At 50.7% G+C, this 23456-nt stretch overlaps 1 protein-coding gene across 3 annotated transcripts; it reads right to left on the bottom strand.

The window, feature by feature from the left end:
* Positions 1-2324: 2324 nt before the first annotated feature.
* On the bottom strand, positions 2325-22214 carry TFAP2A (transcription factor AP-2 alpha). Of its 3 annotated transcripts, none has more exons than XM_036406469.2 (7): positions 22182-22214; positions 13661-14095; positions 10689-10740; positions 8814-9045; positions 7801-7919; positions 5362-5503; positions 2325-3812 (listed from the first exon to the last, which is right to left on the bottom strand). In XM_036406469.2, the coding sequence occupies exons 1-7, from the start codon at positions 22212-22214 to the stop codon at positions 3524-3526; spliced, it is 1302 nt and encodes a 433-aa protein (XP_036262362.1). In that variant the 3' UTR covers positions 2325-3523. The 3 variants fall into 3 exon arrangements, with proteins under 3 accessions (XP_036262362.1, XP_036262360.1, XP_036262361.1); XM_036406467.2 differs by lacking the exon at positions 22182-22214 and adding an exon at positions 18969-19019; XM_036406468.2 differs by lacking the exon at positions 22182-22214 and adding an exon at positions 15402-15468.
* Between the last annotated feature and the right edge of the window lie 1242 nt (positions 22215-23456).

The raw sequence follows: 23456 nt of genomic DNA, 5'->3' as shown, positions 1-23456 counted from the left end.
GTCACAGCAGAAGAGGCTGAACCGAACCTAGTCTGATTTCCATTATCGCCTGTAAAATCCTTCCTTAGAAATAATAGTAATAAAGAAATCTATGCAAGGTCATTTCATTTCTGGTTTTTGGTGGCTTGCTAATCCAGCAGCAGAATACCTAATATGCGCTCTCCTACCATGAAGTAGCTAATTATATGTTTAAAACATTATTTATTATGACCTTATAATGTTCTAGCATAAGACTGCTTTATACATTGACCAGTATAAAACGATTATATTGGGTACAGGTTTCAAAAAGTAACAAGCATCTGTAAATCCAGATATGAATGAATGGTATTTAATAAGATTGTTTTCGTTTAAAAATGAGTATTTATGTGTTGCTGTAGAAAGAGCAGCAATGTATTGCTGTTTATGAATGCTATTGTGCCTGAGGTTAGGATCCCACACACAATCTGAGATGCAGCCAAGAAAAACAGCCCTGATAGACAATGCTTCACTTCACCTGCTACAGTACTGTGCATTTCATTTATGTCAAGAATATGTACAGTTAGGGTTCATTCACCTCATTATTTTGTTACATCTACTTTACGGTTAACCAGTCTCTCTTGGAAATAATAAATAACTGTTTTTAAAACAATTGCAGCTTTGCATTCAAAAGATCCACTTTCAATTTATAGAAAAAAGTATTCACCATTTTTATAAACTAGCTGGCTCACGAAAATAGAATTTAGACTCCACCAACTCTCTTTCTGCTTGGCAAGATTGATTTTACACTGCCTTCCATAAGTAGATTACCAAAGCAAAATGAAACATCTTGGGCTTTATCTAATGCTTTGCTTCACCAGCTCTACCAAACGTCAAAATATATGAGCAAATGTTAATTCTCTGTGCAGCTTTATTGTAAACACCTCCCTTCTAACCTCCTCAATTTCTGCCTGAGCAAAAAGGGGAAAAAAGGGAGAGAGAGAGAGAGGGAGAGAGAGAGAGTCAGGGAGGGAAGGAAAGAGAAAAATCAGCCTCCTCTACTAGAATACCGTCAACACTTAAAGGAGACCCTCTCTTTAAAATGCCTTTACATTCTAAACTCCATTAAGTCTCCCTTCCTATGATATAACATAATCCAGCCTGATCCTGACTTCACCTACCCCCCGGGCCAAAGAAAATAGATTCAAAATCTGAATTCTCACATGTTTTTATAGACCATCTTCAAGACATGCACTCCATTTTTTAAAGCAAACTTCCCTGTTTCACAACTGGTTTCCACAAGAAGAAACTCAAGATAAAAATTTCAGTCCCTTACAAACTGACACAGCCATCTCAAAATGTCAGTCTGTGCATTCCACTAAAACACGAACCATCAATCAGAAATAATCTGTCTCCTGCAAGATTTCACTAAAGTTCACAACCGTGAGATGATTTTGTTGGCATCAACTATGGAGCTTTTCTTTTTTCTTGAGGGGGAGGGAGCACCCAGCTCTGATTTATCAGTATAATTTTTTTTTCATAGCAATAATTTTCAGTATTTTCTCAGTAATGATTCTTTTTTAAATGTCCTTCTTGAGATGTGTTTTTTACTCTCTGCTCTCCGTTAGGACAACTACATGTACAAAATTTTATAGGCTTATAATTCTGTATGCTATATATAAACATAAATAAAAACCTAGAGGTCAACATAAATAAAATAAAACTTTTATTTTTTAAATAAAATTATGTTTTGGTTAAAGAAAAGATAGTGTGTCATTTTTGTTAGTAGTACAGACAATTTTTTATCCAAAAGAATACATTGTGCTTTATTGTGTCATTTGTCTGAATACAGACTCAGTGGAATATCTAAATGATACCCTGCTCTGAACTCCAAGTTGAAAGTAAGTTTTTATTATACTTGAGGGAAACAATGGGTTCAGCTGCTTATTGCAAGGAGCAATTGTCAAGGGAGAGTTAAACTCAATTACTGTAACCATACTGAATAAAAAATACTGCCAAGAACAAAAATACGCCTGGGTAAAGACAGCTACTGAATAAAAAAATCGACATAAAGCGTATCAAATATTTATTTATCTGGGCAACAAAGGACTATGATACATTGATAGGCATGGAAACTACTGCCGGCACAACTCAATACAACACAACTATAACTGCTTCCAATATGGCCAGTGGAAATACAGGATACCAGGTGGTCCCGAATGTTTGAAGTTCTTTGGGAAAAAAAAAAAAAAGAAAAAAGAAAAAAAGAGAAAAATAAAAACAAAAGAAAGGGAGAAAAAAAAGAGGGAAAAAAAAGGAAAGTAAAGCTAAATCTTGTTTTAAAAGACAATATTAATTTATTGCTCTGTTGTTGCTTTTGGGAGAAGGACAGTGGATGAAAATAACTTTTTTTCATTTTCCACAACACATAAGGGTTGTAAAACCACTAACATGTTTAAAAACCTTGCCAGGGTCCAACATCACTTTATTTTATCTTCAATGAGAAACTAAATGTCATACTAATTATATATAAAAATTAATGTTTTTTTATTTGTTCAGCTGCTTCATTGTCGCTTTTAACATGCTACAATAGGGCTAAAAATGATGAATCCCAGAGAAAAACCCCCAAAAAACCTCTGATATCTAAATAAGTACCATGAACCACATGATGAACTAAGAGGGGAAGATTTAAAACCCACTAAACAAGAGGTAAACGAGATCACCAGATAAATAAAAAAAGGCTTAAAACAGACTCACCATATTTACAATTCCCATTAAATTACACATAAATAAATATATACATACATGAACACTGATTCCCTTATATAATAACCGTGAATCGTGTTGCAATAGAAAGTTCAAGTTGGTCGCTTTACCTTGGACAGGAAAAAGTTCTACAACTGAAGATATGACATGGAACCGCTTGTGTTTTGTGTTCAAGTTTATTCACAATACTGATAAAATGTCATCAGTCCTCTTTGCCTTTTGTCTGTCTGCTGCTGCTGTTGTACTTTTTCACTTTTTTTTTTTCATTTTTAGTATGGCTACAATCTTAACTGAAGTTTATGTAAGGGAAGGTGGTGATTCAGTCCGGTGAAGCTCATAGAATTTTTAAGTATTATTTATTTCTTTTTGTTTGGTTTTTTTTTTTAATTTTTTAATATATTTTTAGAAAAAAAAAGTCCTTTTCTTTTTTGTTTTATTTTTTGTTGGTTTTTTTCTCCTTTTGTTTTATTTAAAAAAAAGTTCACAAACTCAAGACAGAACTTTTTTTCTTTGCTGGCTCCGTCCCCCTGTTCTGTTCTCTTAGGCTCCAAACTGGGGTTAAACGATGGTGGCAGTGGGAAGAGAAGGGAATTTAAGCAGGAGCAAATGGAAATGTGGATGCTGGGAAGGGGTGTGGAGAGAGGGCAGAGCAGTCCTGCAGAGTCAGAGAACAGGACTGGCAGAAGGACGCTCATTCTGTTGCTGTAGCCTGGGGTGCTGGGTGCCCGGGAGAGGGAGGAGGGACATGAATGGATCGATGGGCTATGAGGGGGAAGGGAGAGGAGCGTGTGGGGGGAGATCCTCACTTTCGGTGCTTCTCCTCTTTGTCGCCGCTTTTGGTGCTGTTGTCTGTGTGGCTGTTGGGGTTGTTGCTGAGGTACATTTTGTCCATGGCCTTGAGTGCCTCGGTGAGATAGTTCTGCAGGGCGGTGACGGCAGCACACACCGCCGGGCTCCCAAAGCCGTGCGAGATGAGGTTGAAGTGGGTCAGGCAGCTCTGGATGCCCGGCTCCAAAATGGGGTTGGGCCGCGAGTTCCCCAGGGGAGATCGGTCCTGAGCCAGCAGGTCGGTGAACTCTTTACAGATCTGTCTGTAGCACAAATGGAGCAGAGAGACAGAGGGAGGGAGGGAGGAAGGGAGGGAAGGGAAGAGAGAGGGAGAGAAATGAACCATCACTGGTGGCAGCAAAGCCTGTGCATTCTCCCTGCTAGACTGCACAAGCCCCTGGATCAAGGGGGCTCCTGCACCTGAGCACACACATTCTCCTTTCTCCCTCTCCTCTCTATGCATCCTTCCCCAATTCTCACACTTCCCTGGCACGCACAAACCTCTTCCCTTCACCTTGCATGCACACACGACAGCACACCACACATCACACCCCAGCCCCATCCAACACACCAGCAGGCAACAGCAACATGGAGACACATGCCTCTTGCCCCACCAGCTCTCTGTATCTCAGCCCCCAACACTCTCCACAAACACACATCCCTGCCCAGCTGGGGTTTGGAGCACAGACACAGTTTAAAGTTCCTGAGCAGGCTTAATAGACAGACTATGATATCCAAAGGTAACTAAGGGATATATCCGTATCTTAGAAGATTCCTTTTTTGGGGGAACCAGAGAGGGATACGGGCCTCTTCCTTCACAAGGCTAAAACACACACCTGGTGTGTCAAGAAGAATGAGTGAGGGCAAAGCTGGCAAGTGAGGATTTAAATTAGGGTATCCTGAAACATTTATATATGTAAATCTCTATCTCTAAATCCAAAGGGACCTTTCCACAGAGGGGAAGGCTGACGCTAACCAGCGCCTGGAAATTTCCTTCCAGGGAGGTGAAAAGGGAGGATACGAGGGCATGGTGCAGAAGATAGGTTATATCACCCACTCACTGCACAAATGGTTGGAGAAATAACACACCTTACAGCAAGAGAGCTCAGAGGCGTGTTGAAACAGTTTGTATTCTAAAACCCACGTTAATGTCTTCCAGCCATAAAGCAGCTCCCATCTCCTGCTTGTGTCCTCTGGCACTGTGCCCTTTGGTGACACCTCCGTTGGTAATTAAGGGCTACTAAACAACCCTTTTAATTTCCAGCAAACATACCAAAACAATAATTTTCACACACCACCTGGAAGTCTAGGCAGCCCCACCAACGATAAACTCTGCTAGCATTTTAACTGCATACAGATTGTCATTTAAAATATATTTTTAATATCCCTGTATTAGCTAAGTAACAGAGCTGCTTAGGCAGGAAGAACCATTCCCGATTTTAATGAACTGAAATCAGTTTAATGTGCCAGTTTTATTTTACTGTCAATGGGAAGACTTCCCCTTCTACTTAAATTGATAAGCTAAGTGAATAGGCCCAGAAGATGTTTTGCTTTGAAGAATTACTGCTTTTTCTGTAACTAAACATCCACTCTCAATTTGCACAATTCTTATTCAACGTAATCTGCGCAAACAGATTTGGAGGAAACCAAGCTCTCCTATACTAGGAGGGCCAACACACACCCTCACAACTTACAAAGCCATCAGCCACTGGTTATGCAGCAAACAAATATCTTCACAAATAAAAGCCCCAAACTCGAGTTTGTCCCCCTCCCTTATTTCTAAGCAACATGCCAAAAAGTTAAATGTCTTACTTTGTAGCTAGAAGCATGTTTTTTCTTGTGACTTGCTCGTTTGGATCGGAATGTTGTCGGTTGAGAAATTCAGCTACTGCTTTGGCAGGAAATTCTGTCTCACAAACGTACCCAAAATCTCTAGCTAGATGTACTGCTTCTCCTGAATAGGGAGGCACGGGTGGGGATGGAAAGAAACACAGCTCGTCAGTACACACTGAACAGAGGCAAAAATACATTTTAAAAAAAAATTACATTCTACTTGGGCTTTTCTTCTCAAAAGCTTGGACTTTTTCTCTTTGAAAAAGTTAGGGCCAGAAATGTTAATTAAATCTTATCTTGCAGTTTTCATTGCTTCAGTTGAAGGCAATGCAAATGTGTATTTTCATAACAACTGTTATGAGTGAAAACTCACATAAGAATTTTTAAAAGTTCACATTTACTAAGAGATACTTTTAGACAGACAGGCTCCATCCACCTAGAATGTGTGCTTCGATTTACATCTCCATACCTATAGAGAGCCATTTATGTTCATTTTATTCACAGCTATTTACTCTGAAAATGTGTTTGCCTCAGCCACATTTCTATATTCTTTTGCAATGCATCAATGATTAATATTGATCATAATTACTCCTAGAGCTCTTCTAAATAAAATGCATTAAACAGCTAAGTGTTTAAAATTTAACTTGATCGCATATAATTATATGTTCACCCCCAAACGATTAACCATGAGAATTTTAGGGTCATTCCACCGAGTCTGTCTGTTTTGTTGATTTTCAAATCTTTGGTTTTAATTTCCTGAACCAGTTGGTTTTTACTGCAGGGCTTCCTGCCATTAGCTCTAGCTCCGGAAGAACGCATGCGCCAATTAGAGCTTCAAAGCCTCAGTCCAGTGAGCTTGTTTCCATAAAATGGAGCGGATCATAAACAATAACAGTACTCTAGAAACTGCCTCATCGCTATGGGACTCGAAGCCTCAGCAATGTTTATACTATCATCTCCCCAGAATTAGCCACCATCACTAAGTTATCTGAAGATCAGGCCTCTGGTTTTGTTTTTTTAAAAAATCATTCTTTTCAAAGCCATTGTACGTGAAAGCCAAACAGAACAATGGATTACCATAAAACCTTCTCCATATTCATTAACATCACAAATAACGTTAAGCATCTACCAAATCTAGACTTTTTACAAGTTTTCCCCTCGTGATTTTTTTACCACAACAGCATGTCAATGCAATTGCAAAGCCTTTTCAGAAACATGAAGACGCGGTAATTTTCACGCAGTATAAATATAGTTTGTTCACTAATCCTGATGTTTAAAAAAATGACGCCTGGCATCATCGCACAGCGCGTCGTTCCCCGTCCCTTTGAACGTGAAACGTTTCTTGCAGAATGCGAAGCGACAACAAAACAAATTCCCGCCTATACAACCAAAGTTAAGCTGAACCTGGACAGCTCAGGCTGAGTTTAAGAGCACTTCACAAACTGAACCAGTCTAAAACGCAGCCAAACTCGTAAGTAATGGGAAAGGAGAGGGGTCTATCTGCAGGCCTCAGACATACTTGGTGTCAGCCAGTGTGACACAGCCACTGCTTCAAAACTAAATGACTGCAAACTCTTGAGCTTCCCACCTCTCCAGACAGCACAGGACATCCCAAGGCATTAAAACAAGTTGCACCTTTTCCAGCCAAAGCAGAGGAGAATGATACAGCCAAGGGAACATGTGTTCTGAAAATGAGAACCAAAAGGGAGTGGGGGCTGGCAGTGGTGCAACTTTGAGGCTTTCAGGACACCATTAATTCATGGCTGAGGTCAAGGATTCCCAAATTAATTCAGGAAGTAATGGTCACGCATTTCTCAAATGCAGATGTCAGAAAAGTTAAATGATTTACTGTTATGTGGCTGCAGGCTGGGAGGGAGAACAAACTTAAAGTAGCTGCAGCTTCTGACATTTAAAATTGCTTGGTTGTCCACCTGTGGCAGAAGAACAGCAGTGAAGTATTAGAGGCTCTGCTGCCCCTAACTTTCAACTCGATACTCATAGGTCTCTTATGGGGCTCATAAGCCCACAATCCCCCTCAGAGGGATCCTTCCCGTGCTACTCCCAGTGAGGTCTGCTTACTCCACAGAGGGATTACTCATTTGAATGAGCAAGCAAGATGGGGCCCTGAAAACATCTAGCTCAGAAACTTAAACGCAAATAAATAATAGAACACTTTGCTGAGTCTGCAGGACTCACACAAACCCATTTCAGGTTATAACAAAAAAGCAAAGGCACACAATTAAACTGATCTTTTTTTAAGACACAGAAAATAACGCCCTTCCAAATGCCAATGAGCAGCACCAACTCTGGGAAAGGAGAAAGAAACCCCGAACAACCCAACAGCAAATCTTCTCTCATTTGCCAAAAGCAACAGGCACATTTTCCAAAGGAGCCCTCCCAGCTCTTTGAGTCACTTACCCTCCACGAGCGATGTGAGCAAGGTAACGTTAGCAGCTTTACGCCTTCCAGCTGGCAGGTTTAGTCCTATTTTGTCCAGTTTCTCCCTCAGAGATCTCCCTCCATTTTTAGACTTTGCCCTGTTCCACACAGAAAGGTGTTGAGAAATGGGGCTTGGGGGAACACCTGCTCCTACTTTGGCTCCTGCCCACACGTGCCCCCAACACATCCTTTTCCAGGGAAGGGAATAAAAGGTTTAGGCACAAGGGATGGGATACATGGCTGTGGGAAGTTCAAGACCACCTGTTGCTGAAAGCTGAATCCCACATATAGGGATGGTGCTTTAGATCACACCTAGAGAGCAGCGGCCCTCACTAAGGTCTAGATCAGCCCAAGAGCTGACGCGGAGCTGAGGTGTCTCCCTGAGCTCCTAAGGTGCCATGGACATGGGGGCAGCTTCTCCCCAGGCGTGAAGGGAGGGGACCCATTTGCAGGGCCGGCAGCCCAAGAGCATCACTGCCCTCACACCAAACTCTACGTGGCCCATCCGTGGCTTCGCAGCAGAGCTGGGCTAAGCGGGGCTGCAGAGATGGGAGCTGCCTTAATTAATCCTGGATGGTATTCCCTGCCCAGGCACTGCCTAATTGCCTGGGTGAGGTAGCCAATGGCAGGGTGCCCGCCACTAAGCCGGTCCTGGGGGTGTGTATGTGTGTGTGGGCGCCCGTGGGGGTGTTCATGGCCACGAGGGGGACAGGGACACGCAGGGCCCCCACGGCGGGGCTCCGGGGGCCGCGCAAGGCCGCGCGTTACCATGGCGACAGCGCCCGGGCCCCCTCCCGCCGCCCGGCCGCGCTGCCCCGCCGGCCGCGCGCGCCCCGCCCCCTAGCGGCGGCCGGCGCACTCCCCCCGCGCGGCCGCCCCGCGTGGGCGCTCGTCCTCCGCCTTCCCTGCCTCCATCCCTATCCCTCCCTCCCTGCCTGCCTCCCGCACGGCACGGCCCGGCATCCCGCCTCCCGCGTCCCCCCGCCCCTCACCTCCGGAGCACTCCGCCCAGCAGGGAGGCGTTGAGGCACTCGGGCGGCGACAGGCGTCTCTGCACTTCCGCCACCGTGACCTTGTACTTGGAGGTGGAGCTGAGCAGCGAGAGGCGGCCCGGCACCGAGCAGAAGACCTCGTTGGGGTTCACCACCCCGCCGAAGAGCGCGTCCTTGTTGATGGGGATGGAGGAGACGGCGTTGTTGTTAGACTTGGAGAGGGACACGGGGCCTGCAGGGAGGGAGGAGCAGGGAGGTGAGGGTGAGGAGCGGGCAGGGAGCCGGGGAGGGAGGGGGAAGCAGCCGAGCCGCTCTGCGGCCAGCCCCGGCCCCGCACCGCCTGCGGGGCAGCGGGGACGCAGCGGGGGCACCCCTCCCCTTTCCCGTCGGGAGGCGCAGGGGGAGAGCCGGACATCCCTCGACCTGCAGCGGGGAAATTGAAAAGACCCCGCTGCATCCCCCGTCGGGCGCCGAGGCCGGGGTGCCGCACGCCGGTACCGCCGTGTCGGGCCGGCAGTGCCCGGGCAGCGGCGCAGGACATGCGGCAAGCCCGGGGCGCCGCCAGCGCACAAATTTAGACATGGGAGACCCGTAACTCGGCGGAGGACTGGCACCCCAAAATACAGCTCGGTCCCTGCCCGGCGGCGGCCGGCAGGGAGGTGCCGCCGTTCGGTGCCTCGGGTCCCGGCCGCCTTCCCTTTCTCCTCTGCCTTAGCCCGCTCCGCTTGGCGGGCGCAGTCCAACCAAGCGGGGGGCTCTCTCCGTTTTGGATAGATCACTTGTGACATTAATAGCTCTGGGAAGGCTAATAGATACAACAGGAGTTAAACGAACTCTTGAGATTACTAATAAAAGAGCCAATTATCATGTCGACTTGGAAAGAGCATCTCTTAAGATTTATCCCTTGCACATCTAATTTGACGTGACAAAGGCTTTACGGGCGGGGGGTGGGGGGGTATGAAACTTCAGGTTCGCTGGCTGTACAGCAATTAGGGTTAGAGAGGAGAGAGCCTCTACTCAGCACCTCTCTCCTGTGGTGGCCTGGGTTCCCAAATTCCAGGTGGCCACGCAGCCACAGCAGCCCTCAGAGCAGGCAGGAGCTAGCTGCGCCTTCCACCCCGCCAGTTTTACTCCAACAGCGTTCTCACTACACAGCATCCAAACACAAAACCCATCGCTTGCCACCAAGAACGTGCTTTGCAAAATGCCCTGTGCCACCTTTCTCAATCTTTCGATTGTCCAAAGAACGACGGGAAATGAAAATCGAGTGAAGATTTGCAATAAATATTTAGAACGATTTGGGTACCAGCTTCCAAGCAATTCAATTCAATTCAATTCCAAGTGAAGCAAGCGCACAAAGCCAACGAAAACCAAATCACCCTAACCACCGACAGACATCAGTTTCCAGAAACTCGCCCCTTGTTCTCCACCAGTCCCACCTCATCACCGGCGTGATTTAAATAAGAAAACCCGAAGAAGGGGGAACAACGATTTCACATTCACAGCTCCAGTTTACCAACAACGATTCAAGCCCTCCGCTCAGCCAGATGCATGGGGCAAACTATGAAACCCAATTGTTCGCTAATGCACTAAAAAACCGGCTCGGATTTTCTAGATCATCTGCTAACATTTTTCCTCGTTAACGACAATAATAATTAAAATACCCGGCAAACGTGGCCATTTAAGAGGGCAGATTTCAACCCCCATCGCCGGTTTTTCTTTGCTTCCAACCTTTCTCGGCCAACAGTACATGCCAGAGGAAGGAGCCCGGGGCCGGGGGGCTGGAGGGGAGAGGGGAGAGGCCGGGTAAGTCCTCCCAGCGAGCAGTCCCCAGCCTGTGACGACATGTTTGGTATGCGCAAGGAAGCAGCTTACCTTTCTTAATTACAGTTTGATCTGGGATGTTAATACCGGGGTCTTCTACGTGCTGCAACAAAAGGAACAGGCAGGGATGTCAGTGCACAACCACAACAAAAGGCAGGGAGGGCCGAGGTGGGATGGGGTGAAGGAGAAGTTTTGTGCTCCCCCCATTCCTGGGCACGGTGTGGGGAGGGAAACAACAGATCCTGCACGGAAAGGGGTGGGTGGGGGGGAGAAGGGAGGCAGGAGATTTGGGGGAGATTTCCTTTATCGAGAGGAATCCTGCATCCCTCCCAGCTCTTCCCTCGATCCCCAAGAAAAAATACAATAAATCACTCACACCCCCGGGGCCCGAGTGGCCTTAAGCTTCTGAGGGCTCCCTCCTCCCCGTCCCTTCCCTCCTCCCCGGGAAGCAGCCCCGGCCCGGCCCAGCCCTTCCCCGGGGCCGCTGCACCCGCTCCGTCTCCCGCGCCCGCGGGAGGGAAAGCACAAAGGAGCGCGGAGCGGCGCGGGGCCGGGCCCCACGCACCCCCGGGCTCCCCACTATTGTCCCCTCGCAGGTTCCGCGGCCGCGGCTACAGCTGGGGTTCGCGCGGCGGAGTCACGACGTGATTAGAAAGTCAAATGAAATCGTGTTTTCTAATTCCAAAAACTGACAGGCAATATAATGTCTGGCTGTGTTTACAAATTAACACCAGTGCTGCTGAGATAGAAGATTTCGCAATCGTTACAAAACCCAGGCATTACCATTTAAAAAACTATTACTTCCTTCTCTAGTCTTTGTCCAACAATAATACTGATTCTAACATTTTCCATTCTGTCTTGGATTTATGCTCCTGTTAATTGTGCCTGATCTCAATGATTCCGGGTGGATGGTACTAAGTTGCTTTATTACAGGTTTTATTATACTCAATGCTCTCATTTGTAACTTGCCTAAAGTGCTTCTGGATTTAAGTATAATTAAATTGAGAAATGTTCAGAAATGACTACTGCTGCAGTTCTTGTGTTTTAACTATATGGGGAAATATGATCCCTTTATGCATGCACCCTAAACCCATAAAGTAAATGTAGTGTGGCATAATACTTTTATTTGTGTTATTTCTACACATATTCCGTACAGGGAAGACTGTTAAGTTTAAAATCCCACAGAGATATTTACGATTAAATAATTTTCACCGTCTACTTGACTTTCTTAAATATTAAGCAGTCGTTTTTATTAAAGGTTAACTGTTGCAGCAACGGAAAAATTCCAAAATTATCCTCCCAACTCAGATTTCTGTAACGGATTTTTTTTTTTAACCAGATAAAACACACCTAAAAGATGCACCCTCTTATTTTATACTCTCCTTCATGGAGCCTGCTGATTCAGCCTTACAGAGAAAAAAAATGGCTAGACTGGCTCAAGGATTTAAACCAGATGGCATTTGGTTTTCACGAAGTATAGCAATGCTATTAATTCATAGATCTGAAGAGGAGGCTTCCTAAATCAGCCCACTGCCATGGAGCACAACTGGGGAGAGGGAGAATTCAAGAGAACATTTTAGGTCATGTTTTCCTACAGCAATCAGGGGCTTGCAGTCAGCAAATTAGTTTATTCATACGATTGCCTCCATGTTATTTTATATCAAGTTTAAAGAGTCGACCTGCTTTTAACAGATCGAAATTGCTTACTAAATCCTCCACTTTGGAAAACGTATGCGTTTATTGCAAAACTGCTAAACACAACCAGCAATTTTCTGTGGCTAATTTAGCCAGATGAGGGCTGTAATAAATTCACTATTTTCTCTGAGTATAATTTACAAAAGATTTCAAAATGACCCCCAAAAATAGGTAAGTTCATCTGAACATTATCCTTGCAACACGAAACTGTACTCATTAAACTGTCAGCGAATATATTGTTGTAATATTTGATCCTGTAATTTGGGATGGCATTTCGGCAAAAATCACATCCAGATACCACAGTTCCCTCCTCCTCTTTCCTCCTGCAAGTCGAGCAGCTTCAGTCCCTCAGCATGAGCTCTGTGGGCTTTAATAAATTTATTGCCATGTTCTAATTCCATTTTCAGGGAGAAACCCAGAAAGATGAACTTTGATCACGACCTATCATGTTGCATAAGGCCACTTTCCTAACTGAACAATAGCCCTGGCTTGCTTTGTAAGTAGCCTGTGCACTAATGTCATGCTTAATTAGAAATCATTTTTAAAGTCTGTACTCATCGATAATAGAATTAGGTTCCCCCAAATAATGCATCCTCCAATAGGCTCCCAACATTTGATTTAATATAGGGTGTAGCAGGTCTGACTCAAATTCGATAACCTATAGGTAATGATTTATGAGGTCATCCCTTTGCACCGCTACTAAAAGAAGGCGGCAGCATTTTAGTATAGCTCTTCCCTGATTTGTCAATTAATTCCTTTAGAGAAGAGGATCTGCCCATACCCTCTTATAACTTTGGATGTGGTTATTCCGTATGCCAATCCTGTAATCACGGGAAACCAATTTTTCCTTCTTAGGCCACTTTCACCCATTTCCCCCCCACCCCCCCTTTACATTTGTGAGATCTCGTTAAATGTCCTCACAGGCATTTCAGACTCGTGTCTTTCCCAAGGCAGTAAGAAATCCCCAAATGCACGGCCCTGTGGTGATATTATATATTCTTCCAATCGCAACAGCTTATTGTCATTGAGAAGGAAAGATATTGTTAACAATGACGGTAATTTGATTTATTTATATTTTAGTGGGCAAGTTAGCGGCGAGACGTGCTCAGGGACGAGCTGCAAGAACCTTTTGTTCTAGGTGGGGGCTTCACTTTTCCCTGGGGGCCGAGGAGGGGGGGAGTTCTCTTCTTCCCTTCCTCCTTTTTTTTTTTTGGGGGGGGGGGGGGTTCCCCACGTTCCCTCCCTCCCTCTCTCCCTCCCTCTCCCCCCGACGTTGAGCTCCCGTGGTAAGAGGGATGAGTGGGCTCCGGGGTGACCCCTTGGCTTACCGGCACGTCCTCGATGGCGTGGGGGATGGAGTGGAGGGGCAGGTCGGCCAGCCCCGAGCCCAGCCCGTGCGGGGCGTGCAGCAGGTCGTCGTGCCGCCGGTAGTCCCTGCGCGGGTCGAGCCCCGAGAGCTGGTGGGGCAAACCCCGGTGCGTGTGGAGCAGCCCCGTCTCCTGGCTCTGCCTCTGTCCCGGCCATCCTGGGTGCTGGGGCTGTGGCTGGGCGTGGAGGGGGTTGAGGCTGTACGGGTCGTTCACGTGGGAGTAGGGGTCCTGAGACTGGGGGTAGATGGGCTGGTAAGGGGGGGGGAAGTAGGGGGGCTGGAAGTCGGCGTTGGGGGTGTGCGAGAGCGGTGGGGCGCTGGTGTAGGGAGACTGCCCCACGGTCCCCAACTGGGGTAACCGGGCTGTCCCGTTGCTGGTACTGTCGTGGCGCTCCTGAGATGGGGAGCGGGAGCCGGGGGGGGGGGGGGGGGGGGAAGGGTTGGGGGGTGGAGGGTGCAGAGGAGGGGGAGGAGGGGGAGGGGAAAGGAGAAAAGAAAAACAATAATAATATCAAACTGATTTTCCTCAAAATCGCCTTAAAAATTTCATCTATAGGGCAATGAGGGGCAAATCATCGTCTCCGAGGCGGAGAAAAGCAGATCTGGAGATCTCTCTGCCTCTGATTTCCCTTCCCAAATAATTAAGAGGCAGTCTCGCTTTTTAAAAAACCAATAATAACGGCAATAACGATAACAGCAATAATAGCAATAATTACAACGGGACAGCTTATAGTAATTAATAAAACATTGCGGCGATACAGCGTGGATTCACATCAGATCGTGCCCCGGCATTTCAGGAGCAGGTATTTCCCACAAATAAAAAGAATGATTCACGAGCATTATTGAAATAATAATTCTGCCACAACACAAAATCCTTCCTCTGGCCCTTAACAGAACCGAAATAAATACTGTCGCTGACATTACCGATCGCGTCCCAAGAAAACCCTGGAAAATCCAAACCCACTGCCATTTTGTTACCAGAAAACGCCGAAATAGCCTCCAAACAAATCGGTAGTTCCCCCTTAGAGTTTTACAAACGTTTCGGGGAGAAAGCACTGCCATGGTCCCCCCACCCAAGGAGAGACGAACCCCGTGTGCCCGGCCGAAGCCCGGGCTGGCCGGGGCGCAATTTGGGAGCGGAGCGGAGCGGGCAGCGCGGCCCGGCCGCCGGGGAAGCGGAGGAATGCGGCAGGCGGCCGGGGGAAGCGCCGCCGCCCCGACGGGCGAGCGGCACCGAAATGAGCCCGGGCGCTTCGGCACGGCTCTGCCGGCTCTGGAAACCGGGCAGAGGAGACCACATGAACGTCTGAGGTAAAAGGAATGGCCTCCACGGAGGAGGATTCGAGGGAAAGAACCACGGTCCCGAAACAGAGGAACGAGTAAGCGAAAATACTACGTTTGCAGGTGGCAAGGTTAAGGAATCGAAGCGGTAAGGTCCAAGCAAAGCCTTTTGCCGTTCGCTCGAAGCAGACCAAAGGAAAAATAAAAAGAAGGGGGGGGGGGGGGGTGAGGGGAAGGAAGGAAAGAAAAATAAAGAGAGAAAGGGCAAAACGTAAACCACCGAATTTATAAAAATGAAGGAAAGGAAAAAAAGCCCTCTCCGGAAAACTGGGTGTGAAACCCCCACTGCCACCGCCGACAACAATAGCAACACCCAGCGCGCACCGAACCCCCTCCGAGAGAAACGTGAAGCAACTCACCATAGCCGAAAAACTGTGCACTAACATCTGCGAAGAGTCGGGGGTTACAAGTCAAGGCAGAAAAAACAACAAAAAGGCAGAGGAAAGGGACCGGCGAAGCGCGCAGCCCCCGGCGGAGCCCCGCGGGTGCGGGCGCGGCGCGGGCGCGGAGGGAGCGCGGCCGGAGCCCGGCGCTAGGCGCGGGCGGCAGGACCGGGGCGCCGGGGCTGCTCCTGCACCGCGGGCGCGCCACGATAATCCATCAGAACTTGCACCGATCTCTGCTGCCCTTCATCGGGTGATCCCAAGGCGAGCTCTCTATCCTGGCGCGGTGTGAGGAGTCAAAGTTGGTTGCTTTTTCTTTTTTTTTTTTTTTTGTTTTTGTTTTGTTTTTGTTGGTTTTTTTGGTTGTTTGTTTGGCGCTTTTTTTTTCCTTTTTTTTTTTTTAGCGTGTGTGTGTTTGTTTCTTAATCCTTTTTTTTTCCTCTGACTCTTTCTTTTTCTCCTTTGACTTAGCTGCTGCTTCACTTGAGCTCCTAATAACAGATCTGCTGCCTTCCTGGAGACTCCTAATAGCAGATATTCATGACTATTAATATTACACGAACACTTAATAAGGGAAGAATGGCTGGAAATCGAGCGTGAAGCGAGAAGGCAACTCAAGGCAGAGCCTGTTCTAAATGACGTCCATTGAATGAAGAATCAGTGTATCTAATCAGAGATGGGGGAGAGGGAGAGGGAGAGAGAGACAAAAAGGGAGAGAGAGGGAGCGGGAGAGAGAGAGGGGGCACATGCTGCTGCGTCTGACGAATCACAGGAAAGGGGCAACATTTTAAAAGGTTGCAGGGCATGCAAAAGTGAAAGAGAAAGAGATCCGGAGAGAGGGAGAGGGTGGGAGCCAGGAGGGGGGTGCAGAAAAGGGGGGGGGGGGGGGGCGGGGAGGGAGTGGGAGAGACGGGCAGAAGGAGAGAGGGGAGGGGGCGCGGGATCCCCCCCCTCATCCTTCCTCACCTTCGCTTCGCTTCCCTTCCCTTCCCCCCGGCTGCCGCCTCCCCATGTCCCCAGCCCCGCAGTTCTTCGCGGGCGCACCTCGGGCTGCGGCTGCTGCGCGTAGCCGGCCTCAAAGCCCAGGGAGAAGAGCGGCTGCTCGCTTCCCGCTTGGTTCTTGCTGCCCTCGGCCGCACCGCCGCCGCCTTTGCGCGGGGTGGGCTCCACGGGACCGCCCGCCGCCGCCGCCCCGTCCATGCCTCGACGGCGCCCCGCCGAGGGGCTCCCCTCGCCGCTGCCCCCGCGGCGGCCGCCCCGCGCCGCCGAGCAGGCTCGCCTCCGTGCCCCACGTCCCGGAAACCGGCTGGGAAAGTTTTTTTGGGTGTCTCCCCCTCTGGGTGTCAGCCCTCCTCCTCCTCCTCCTCCGGTTGGAGCCCAGCGCAGAGACCAGCGGGCGCCGGGGGCGGGGGGGGCTGGGGAGCCCAAGGAGCATCCGCCGGGCTCCCCGCGGCCCCCCTCTCGGAGGATCCGGGAAGAGACGGAGGAAAAAGGCAGGAGGCAGCAAGGCGGGGAGGGAAGGAGGGCGGGAGGGACGCGGGGGGGAGCGGGAGCCGGGAAAGAGGCAAGGCGAGCGCTTCTCCCGGCCCAGACAAGCCGGGGCTCCGGCGCAACCCGTCGGACTGGCTGTGCAACTCCCAAACAACTCCCTTAAAACAGGCACCGCTCCGCTCGCCGCCGCCGCTGCCCCGCCGCAGCCGCCGCGCCGCCGGCGCCCGGCCCCACGCTCCGCCCGCCCGGCCCGACCCCCCGGCGCTCCGGCCGCCCCGGGCTCTGAGCGCCGCTGGCCGGGCTTTTATGCCCTTTTTCTGGGCTTATCTTTGATTTTCTTTTTCTTTTTCTTTTTTTTTTTTTTTTCATCTTTCATTCCTTCTTTTTTGTTTCTTTTTTCCTTTTTTTTTTTCTTCTCTTTTTAATTTTAAGGCAGGTTCAACCCCCGGCGGGGTACAGCCACCTTCTTTTCCATCCTCTCTTAAAAGTGCTCTCGCACCCGCTCCCGAGGTAAACACGGAGAGCCAGCCCCACACGTACGCACACGATCCGGCCGGTTCGCGGAGCGGCTGCTGCTCCCTCCGTGTTTGGTAACACCTCGGTGCGAAGTCCCATTAACGCAAGGCAACAAAAGCCATTTGCGATGAAATCCACACGCTCGCACGTGTGCAAACTGGAAGACCGGTCCTGAGGGGAGGGAGGGGGAAGAGGCACGCTTTCCACCCGAAATGCAGCTGAGGAGTATGTGTCTTTTTTTTTCTGCATTGAAAAAAATTTAAAAATCCAAAACACCAAAAAAACCCAACTCAGCCAACTAAAAAAAAAAAATTAAAAAAACATTACGCAACCCACAAACCCCAACACCCGACACCTCGTTTAAATCAAGCACTGGCCAACGAGTGGATCTAAAGCTCAGCTCCCGCACTGGGAGACAGCTTCATCCCAAACTCCTCCACCAGGGACTAGATCACCAAATCACTCAGTCGGCGCTGAGCCCGCCGAGTCCTCGGTCCCTTCCCTAAACTACAGCATCGCCCAAACCAGCGTCAGGGTCGGACAGGAGAGTGCCCCCTTGGACCCGGAGATGCATGTCGGCAAGGCTCCGCCGAGGCTGAGGGGATCTTCCCGCTTGGGTCACGACCAAATAACAGCGTTCACTTGCAAAGTAGAGTCCTTTATTGCGCGGTTTGAACCCACTGCACAGGCAACTTTTTCAAAACGGGTGACAATAGTATTCATTGGTTTGAGACTAGGCATGGGTCCTGGGCATCGCTCTTCTTTTTCCCCTTCTTCTCCTTTGTGTCAGGTTAAAAGACACTCGCCTCTTTGTAAAAATATGGACGCACATACAGGCACAGAGAGAGATGCACGCACACAATCTGTGCTGAACGGCTCCAAAACCGAATGAGGTGGATTTTATTTATTTTTTCCCAAGCGGTTAAATTACTATGTCTCAAACCCGTGGGAATGTGGCCCTGAAAATTAGGAGGCTGGGGGAACACTGCTCCCAAACCCCGTGATTTCATTTAGGCAGCTGACCCCTGTAAATTTGTGCAGCTCGGTATAATGAACCCGCAGATATATCAAAAAGGCTGCTTTTAAGCGTCGGTCCTGAGCCAATTTATTTGGATGCCTCGGGTACCTAGGGTGCAAGAATAATTCTCTTCCCTTTGTCTCTTGGCCCTCTCATTCATTCATCGGTCCATTCATTCAGCCAGCCGCCTATCCATCCATCCATCTATCCATCCATCCATCCATATGGATGAGTGTAGCATCCTACAAGAGCCTTATCTACGGAAGATCTACCTATAGACCAGGCTGCTTCTGGATCCTGTTTGCCTTTCCTCATACACTTCCGACAAAGCCGTGTTTCCACAAGCCCCGAAGTTCCTGGGGAAGGACCCCAGCCCCTCTCCGGCTGCAGGACCGCAAGGAAGCCTGACGACGGAGCTGAAGTTTTCCTAAACGAAATTGAGAGACGGAGGGATGCTGAAGGCTCCCGCTTGTAGCTGCGGGGCCGGGGCTCTGCCCGGGCCCGGGGGAAGCGCTTACCTCACATTCCTCATACTTGATATTATCCGTCAGTTTCCAAAGCATTTTCATGGATTGGCGCGCGAGAGAGGATTTGGTTCTCCCTGCCTTGCCTCTCCCTACGGTGGCGGTGCCGGGCGGCGTGGGGAGCGCGGCTGGTGGAGGCTCGGCAGCGCTCCCGTCCGCGCTCGGAGATCTCCCTCTAATGGTGGAAACTTTTCCCTTTTCCAGCTCTTTACCCACAGTCTAATCGCCTCATTAGCATATCAACAACAGCCCAATTGCTCGCCAGCACAACAACCTGCAGCGATGGACACAGGTAGAAGGAACCCACGAGCAAGGAAAAAAAAATTAACGACAAAAAAAGATTTCTTCGACTTGCCGAGCCCCGGCGCGGGGGGGCAGCGGGCCCTGCCTGTCTGCCTGCGGGCCGCTGCTGGCCCCTGTGCCTCTGCCTGCCAGCGGGGAGGAAAGTGGCCAGTGAAATCAAAGAGGCTCCCGTCCGATCCGCAGAAAGTTCGGGGCTAGCCATGAAGCCACCCCATGGGATTTATCTCTCCCCCTACCCACTTTTTTTCCTTTTTTTTTTTTTTTCACTGAGGTTAAAGGAAGCAAAGCGAGGAGAAACGAGACTCGTGTCCTGCTCGAAAGAGGTTATTGTCTGCGGAGGCTTCTATTGCCCTCTGGATTATGTCTTTTTTTTTGTGTGTGTGGATATTTTAAAAGCTTCTTTGCTTCCAAACTGCTTTTTTTTTTTCTTTTTCTTTTTTTTTTTTCTTCTCGGCTCTGTTAGCTATTGGTCTTCAAAAAAAAAAAACACCACCCCAAACAAATCCAACATTATCTCCCAAATAGAAGTGGGCGAGCGGTAAATTGACTGTAGCAGGAGCCAAAGTCTTTTGCAAGCACTTGAGCAAAAGGACAAAACAATGACCACAATAAAACTTTGGTACTTTCTTAGGTGGGGCGCTTCGTTTGCTTAACAATGTGCCGCTAAGGGAGCGCTCAGGCTGCCCTCCTGGGGGGCTTGCTTCTCCACCCTTCTCCTCTTTTATTTCCCCGGGTGCCCAGCCTTGATACATCCACCGCAAAGCTTCGTTTTTCCCGTTTTTCTTCTTTTATTTTTTTTTTCCTCATTTCTGGGTGATCCCTCGCTTCACCGAAGGGCAAGGCATTCCCTCTCCGCGGGGCTGGCGTGTCGGGCCTGGCGCAGCTCGCCACGCCAGCCGTGTGCCCAGGCGTCCCCAGGAGCCGGGCATCCCCACGGCTGCCTGTGCACCTGGCTGCCCTGCTGCTCACCGAAACTTCCTTTCGCCGACGGCAAAACCTGCCTCGTCGGCCTGGAAGACCCTCCCGGGGCCACCCTCCCCCCCGCCCTCCACGTCGGTGGAAAATTTACTGCCTCCAGGAGCAAATGGCCCCTGCGCTCCGATGGGGAGCCGCAGTGGGCCCTCGGGGGCCCGGCCCACGTGTCGCCCCGCCGGGAAGGGTGGCAAAGCCTCCGGGCTCCCGGGACTGCCCCTTCACACACACAAACATCCATGTCCCCTAAACGGATTTTTTTTTTCTTTCCCCTTCCCCCCTCCTCCACCATACTCCCACCCCCGATGCTCTTTTTCACCAGCGCTTTTGTCTACCACTGGCAGGAGAGTAAATTGTTGTTTTTACTCCCATTGAGGTTCAAATGGAGCTGGCAGATTAAGCCTAGTTAATGCCCCGGGGGGGTGCTGGAGATGAGAAAAAGAGGAGGGAAGGGGGTTGGCGAAGGGGCCCATCGCCCCTTAGCGCCGTCCTGTCTGAACCGGGGCGGCCGGGAAAGCCTCCCACCCGGGACAGCCGCCCAGCTGCGGCTGCTCGGGACTCCCGTGGGCCAAAGGCCTGACCCTTTTGCCTTCTCTCCCGGGCCGCTGGAGCGCAGGGCTGCGCGGGAGGGGGCGGCTTTCCCCGAGAGATCCGCACGGGGCAGCGGGAGGCGATTCCCGCGGCCCGGCCCCTCCGGCCAGGCGGGGCGAGGGGGGCCCCGCAGCGCCGGGGAGAAGGAGCAAGGAAGGCCGGGGTGTAAGGAAAAGTCGGGAATAGATTTCAAGGCAGATAACCCGTAAATACGATTGCGCAAGAATTGATTTCAGTGAAAGAAAAATCTTCTTTTGATCGCTTTTTCGCACAGGTCTGATAAAAAGATGTCAGCCGATCTAAAAATAATTTAAATAACTTGTTTACTTATTTTGTTCCCTCACCCTTTTTTTGTTTTTAGACGACATGCTGCTACCCTAAAGATATAAAAAAACAAAGTAGTCTAAGGAAAGACTTAGTCGAGATATTCTAAAAGTTGGGAGCAGAAAAAGAAACCAGGCTCCCATCTGGAGCTGGACTGTTCTGGGGAAGAAATAAATTCTTAAAAGGTCATTTTCTCTAAGAAAATCCCGTGTGCTTGAACAGGACGGTGCATCTTCCCTTTCATTAGTCGGCAAACTGCGGTCATCCGGCCCGAGCGGACGGGCATCAGGGCGCTCCAGGGTTTTTCAAGAGCCTCCCGGTTCGTGAACCTCCCTAACTCCACACGTGTAGCCCGGCCCGTGGTGCGTGCGGGTCCCCTCGGGTCCGTGGGGCCGACCGAGGCGCCGGCGGGCCGCGTGTTTCCCGCCTGGCCTCTTTCGCCGGTGGGTTCTGCTTTTCCCTTCAGCTCATCCCGCGGGAGTGCTTTCCAGGGGCGCCCCCGGCGCATCTACTACCGGGTGGGACCCGGCAGCGTTATTTTTCCATGGGACAGGCAGAGGTGGGAGCTCGTAGAGAGGTCTCAGCTCCCGCGGCAGTCCCCGATGCGCTCCGGGTCACGCCGCGGCTGCGGGCCCTGCCCCGCGTGGGTCCCGCCGCGTCCCGTGGGCAGCCCCGGGGCTCCACGGAGGGCCGGCCGCCGCTGGCCCCGGGCACAGGGACGCCGGGCGGGCACACGCCGCCCTCGGCCGGCCCACGCTGCCGGGGTCGTGTCACCCGCGGCGGCGGCGGCGGCGGAGCAGCCCTGGCCCCTGTCGAGCCCAGTCCGCCGCTCTCTACCTGTTGCAGTCGGGCCTCACGAGTGGCCGCGGGCGGCTCCAGCACCGAGGGCCGCAAAACACCCAACCCCAGCGTCAGGCTCGCCCCCAGCTCCCTCCGGGCCCGTCACCCTTCTCGCTCCAGCCCTGCCTCCCGTCCCAAAGTAACAATAAACCCCCCCAGGGCAGAGGGTCACCTTACCTGCCAGTCCCCCATCTTGGCAAGGATAGACATCCTGGCTGCGGGCTCCGAGTCCCCGGGTCCCTGCTGGTCATGGACTGCGAGGGCAAGCCACTCGCCTGGGACGCCTGTGGGTAAATCCTCCCCTTACCTGAGCCGGGACTCTCTCACCTGGCCATAAAGAGCTGGGTGCTCCCTGCCCGCGCCTGCGCGCTGCCTCCGCGCTGCCTGCGCGCTGCCCCCCGCCACCGCGCTCCCACCGCGCCCGCCCGGCCCCGCCGCTCCCGGGACACCGGCCGCGCTGCCCCCGGGGGGCTCCGAGCGTGCCCCGGGCGTCCTGCAGCCGCCGGACCCCTGCCCGCTTCGGCACGGTGCGGCGTCCCGGCGCTGCCCCAGCCGGGTGAGCGTCCCGGTGCTCCCCGGCCGCGGGCAGAGGGCAGCGCTGTCCGCCCGGGTGCCCGCCCGCGGCCGGGTGGAGGCGGGAGAGCCCCCCAGGCTTCACCTTCCCCCGGGAGGCCGGTGGAAGGTTATCGCGGGGGCAAGTTGTCAAGGAATACATGGACCTAGTAGTAGTACTAGTAATAACAACAACAATAATAACAATAATAATAATAATAATAATAATAATAACAACATCAGTAGCCCAGTTCAACCGGGATGGCTGAACTAGCCCAAATGGGTGACGGAAGCACTGCAAATCGCCTGGGGAGTTCAGGGGGAAACAAAGACATCCCCCCCAGTGCAGACAGTCTTCCAGCCCCTGGTGCGGGGCCAGGAGGGGGCGGGTAGCGGGCGCAGCAGGATGGCCGGGGTCTGTCCCGCCGGGCTGCGCGGGAGCGGCGTGTGCCGAGGGACACTGCGTTCCCCGGGGGAAGCTGGCCTGCGACAGCCTGTGGCCCTTGGGCCTCTCCATGTCCGTACCCCTTGTCCCCGCCCACGTTTTGTAGTTTTTGGTTTGGTTTTTTTTTTTTTTTTTTTTTTGTTTTGGGTTTGTTTTTTTTTTCCCTCGGGGATTCGAGTGCCGAAGTGCCCTGGAAGCTGGCCAGTGTGTCGCGCAGCCCTGATTTCACACCCCGAAAACGTGAGGAAGCACGGACTCTGCCTCATATCTAGGGGCAGGACACTGGGGGCGTGGGGACAAGCAGTACTCCAGTTACAGGATTTGGGGGAGGGATGCAAACAACTTCCACTCCACAGTTGCACAGCGAGCCCTTTCACATTTCCGAGACAGGTGAATGGGGCATCGTGTCCCAGGTATGGGACAGTTTGAGGCTTCCTGGAGGTAGGGGTGCATTG

The sequence above is a fragment of the Molothrus ater genome, chromosome 1 (assembly GCF_012460135.2).
Source record: "Molothrus ater isolate BHLD 08-10-18 breed brown headed cowbird chromosome 1, BPBGC_Mater_1.1, whole genome shotgun sequence".
In the NCBI taxonomy this organism is placed as follows: Eukaryota; Metazoa; Chordata; class Aves; order Passeriformes; family Icteridae; genus Molothrus; species Molothrus ater.
This window is presented reverse-complemented; position numbering and strand designations above follow the sequence as displayed.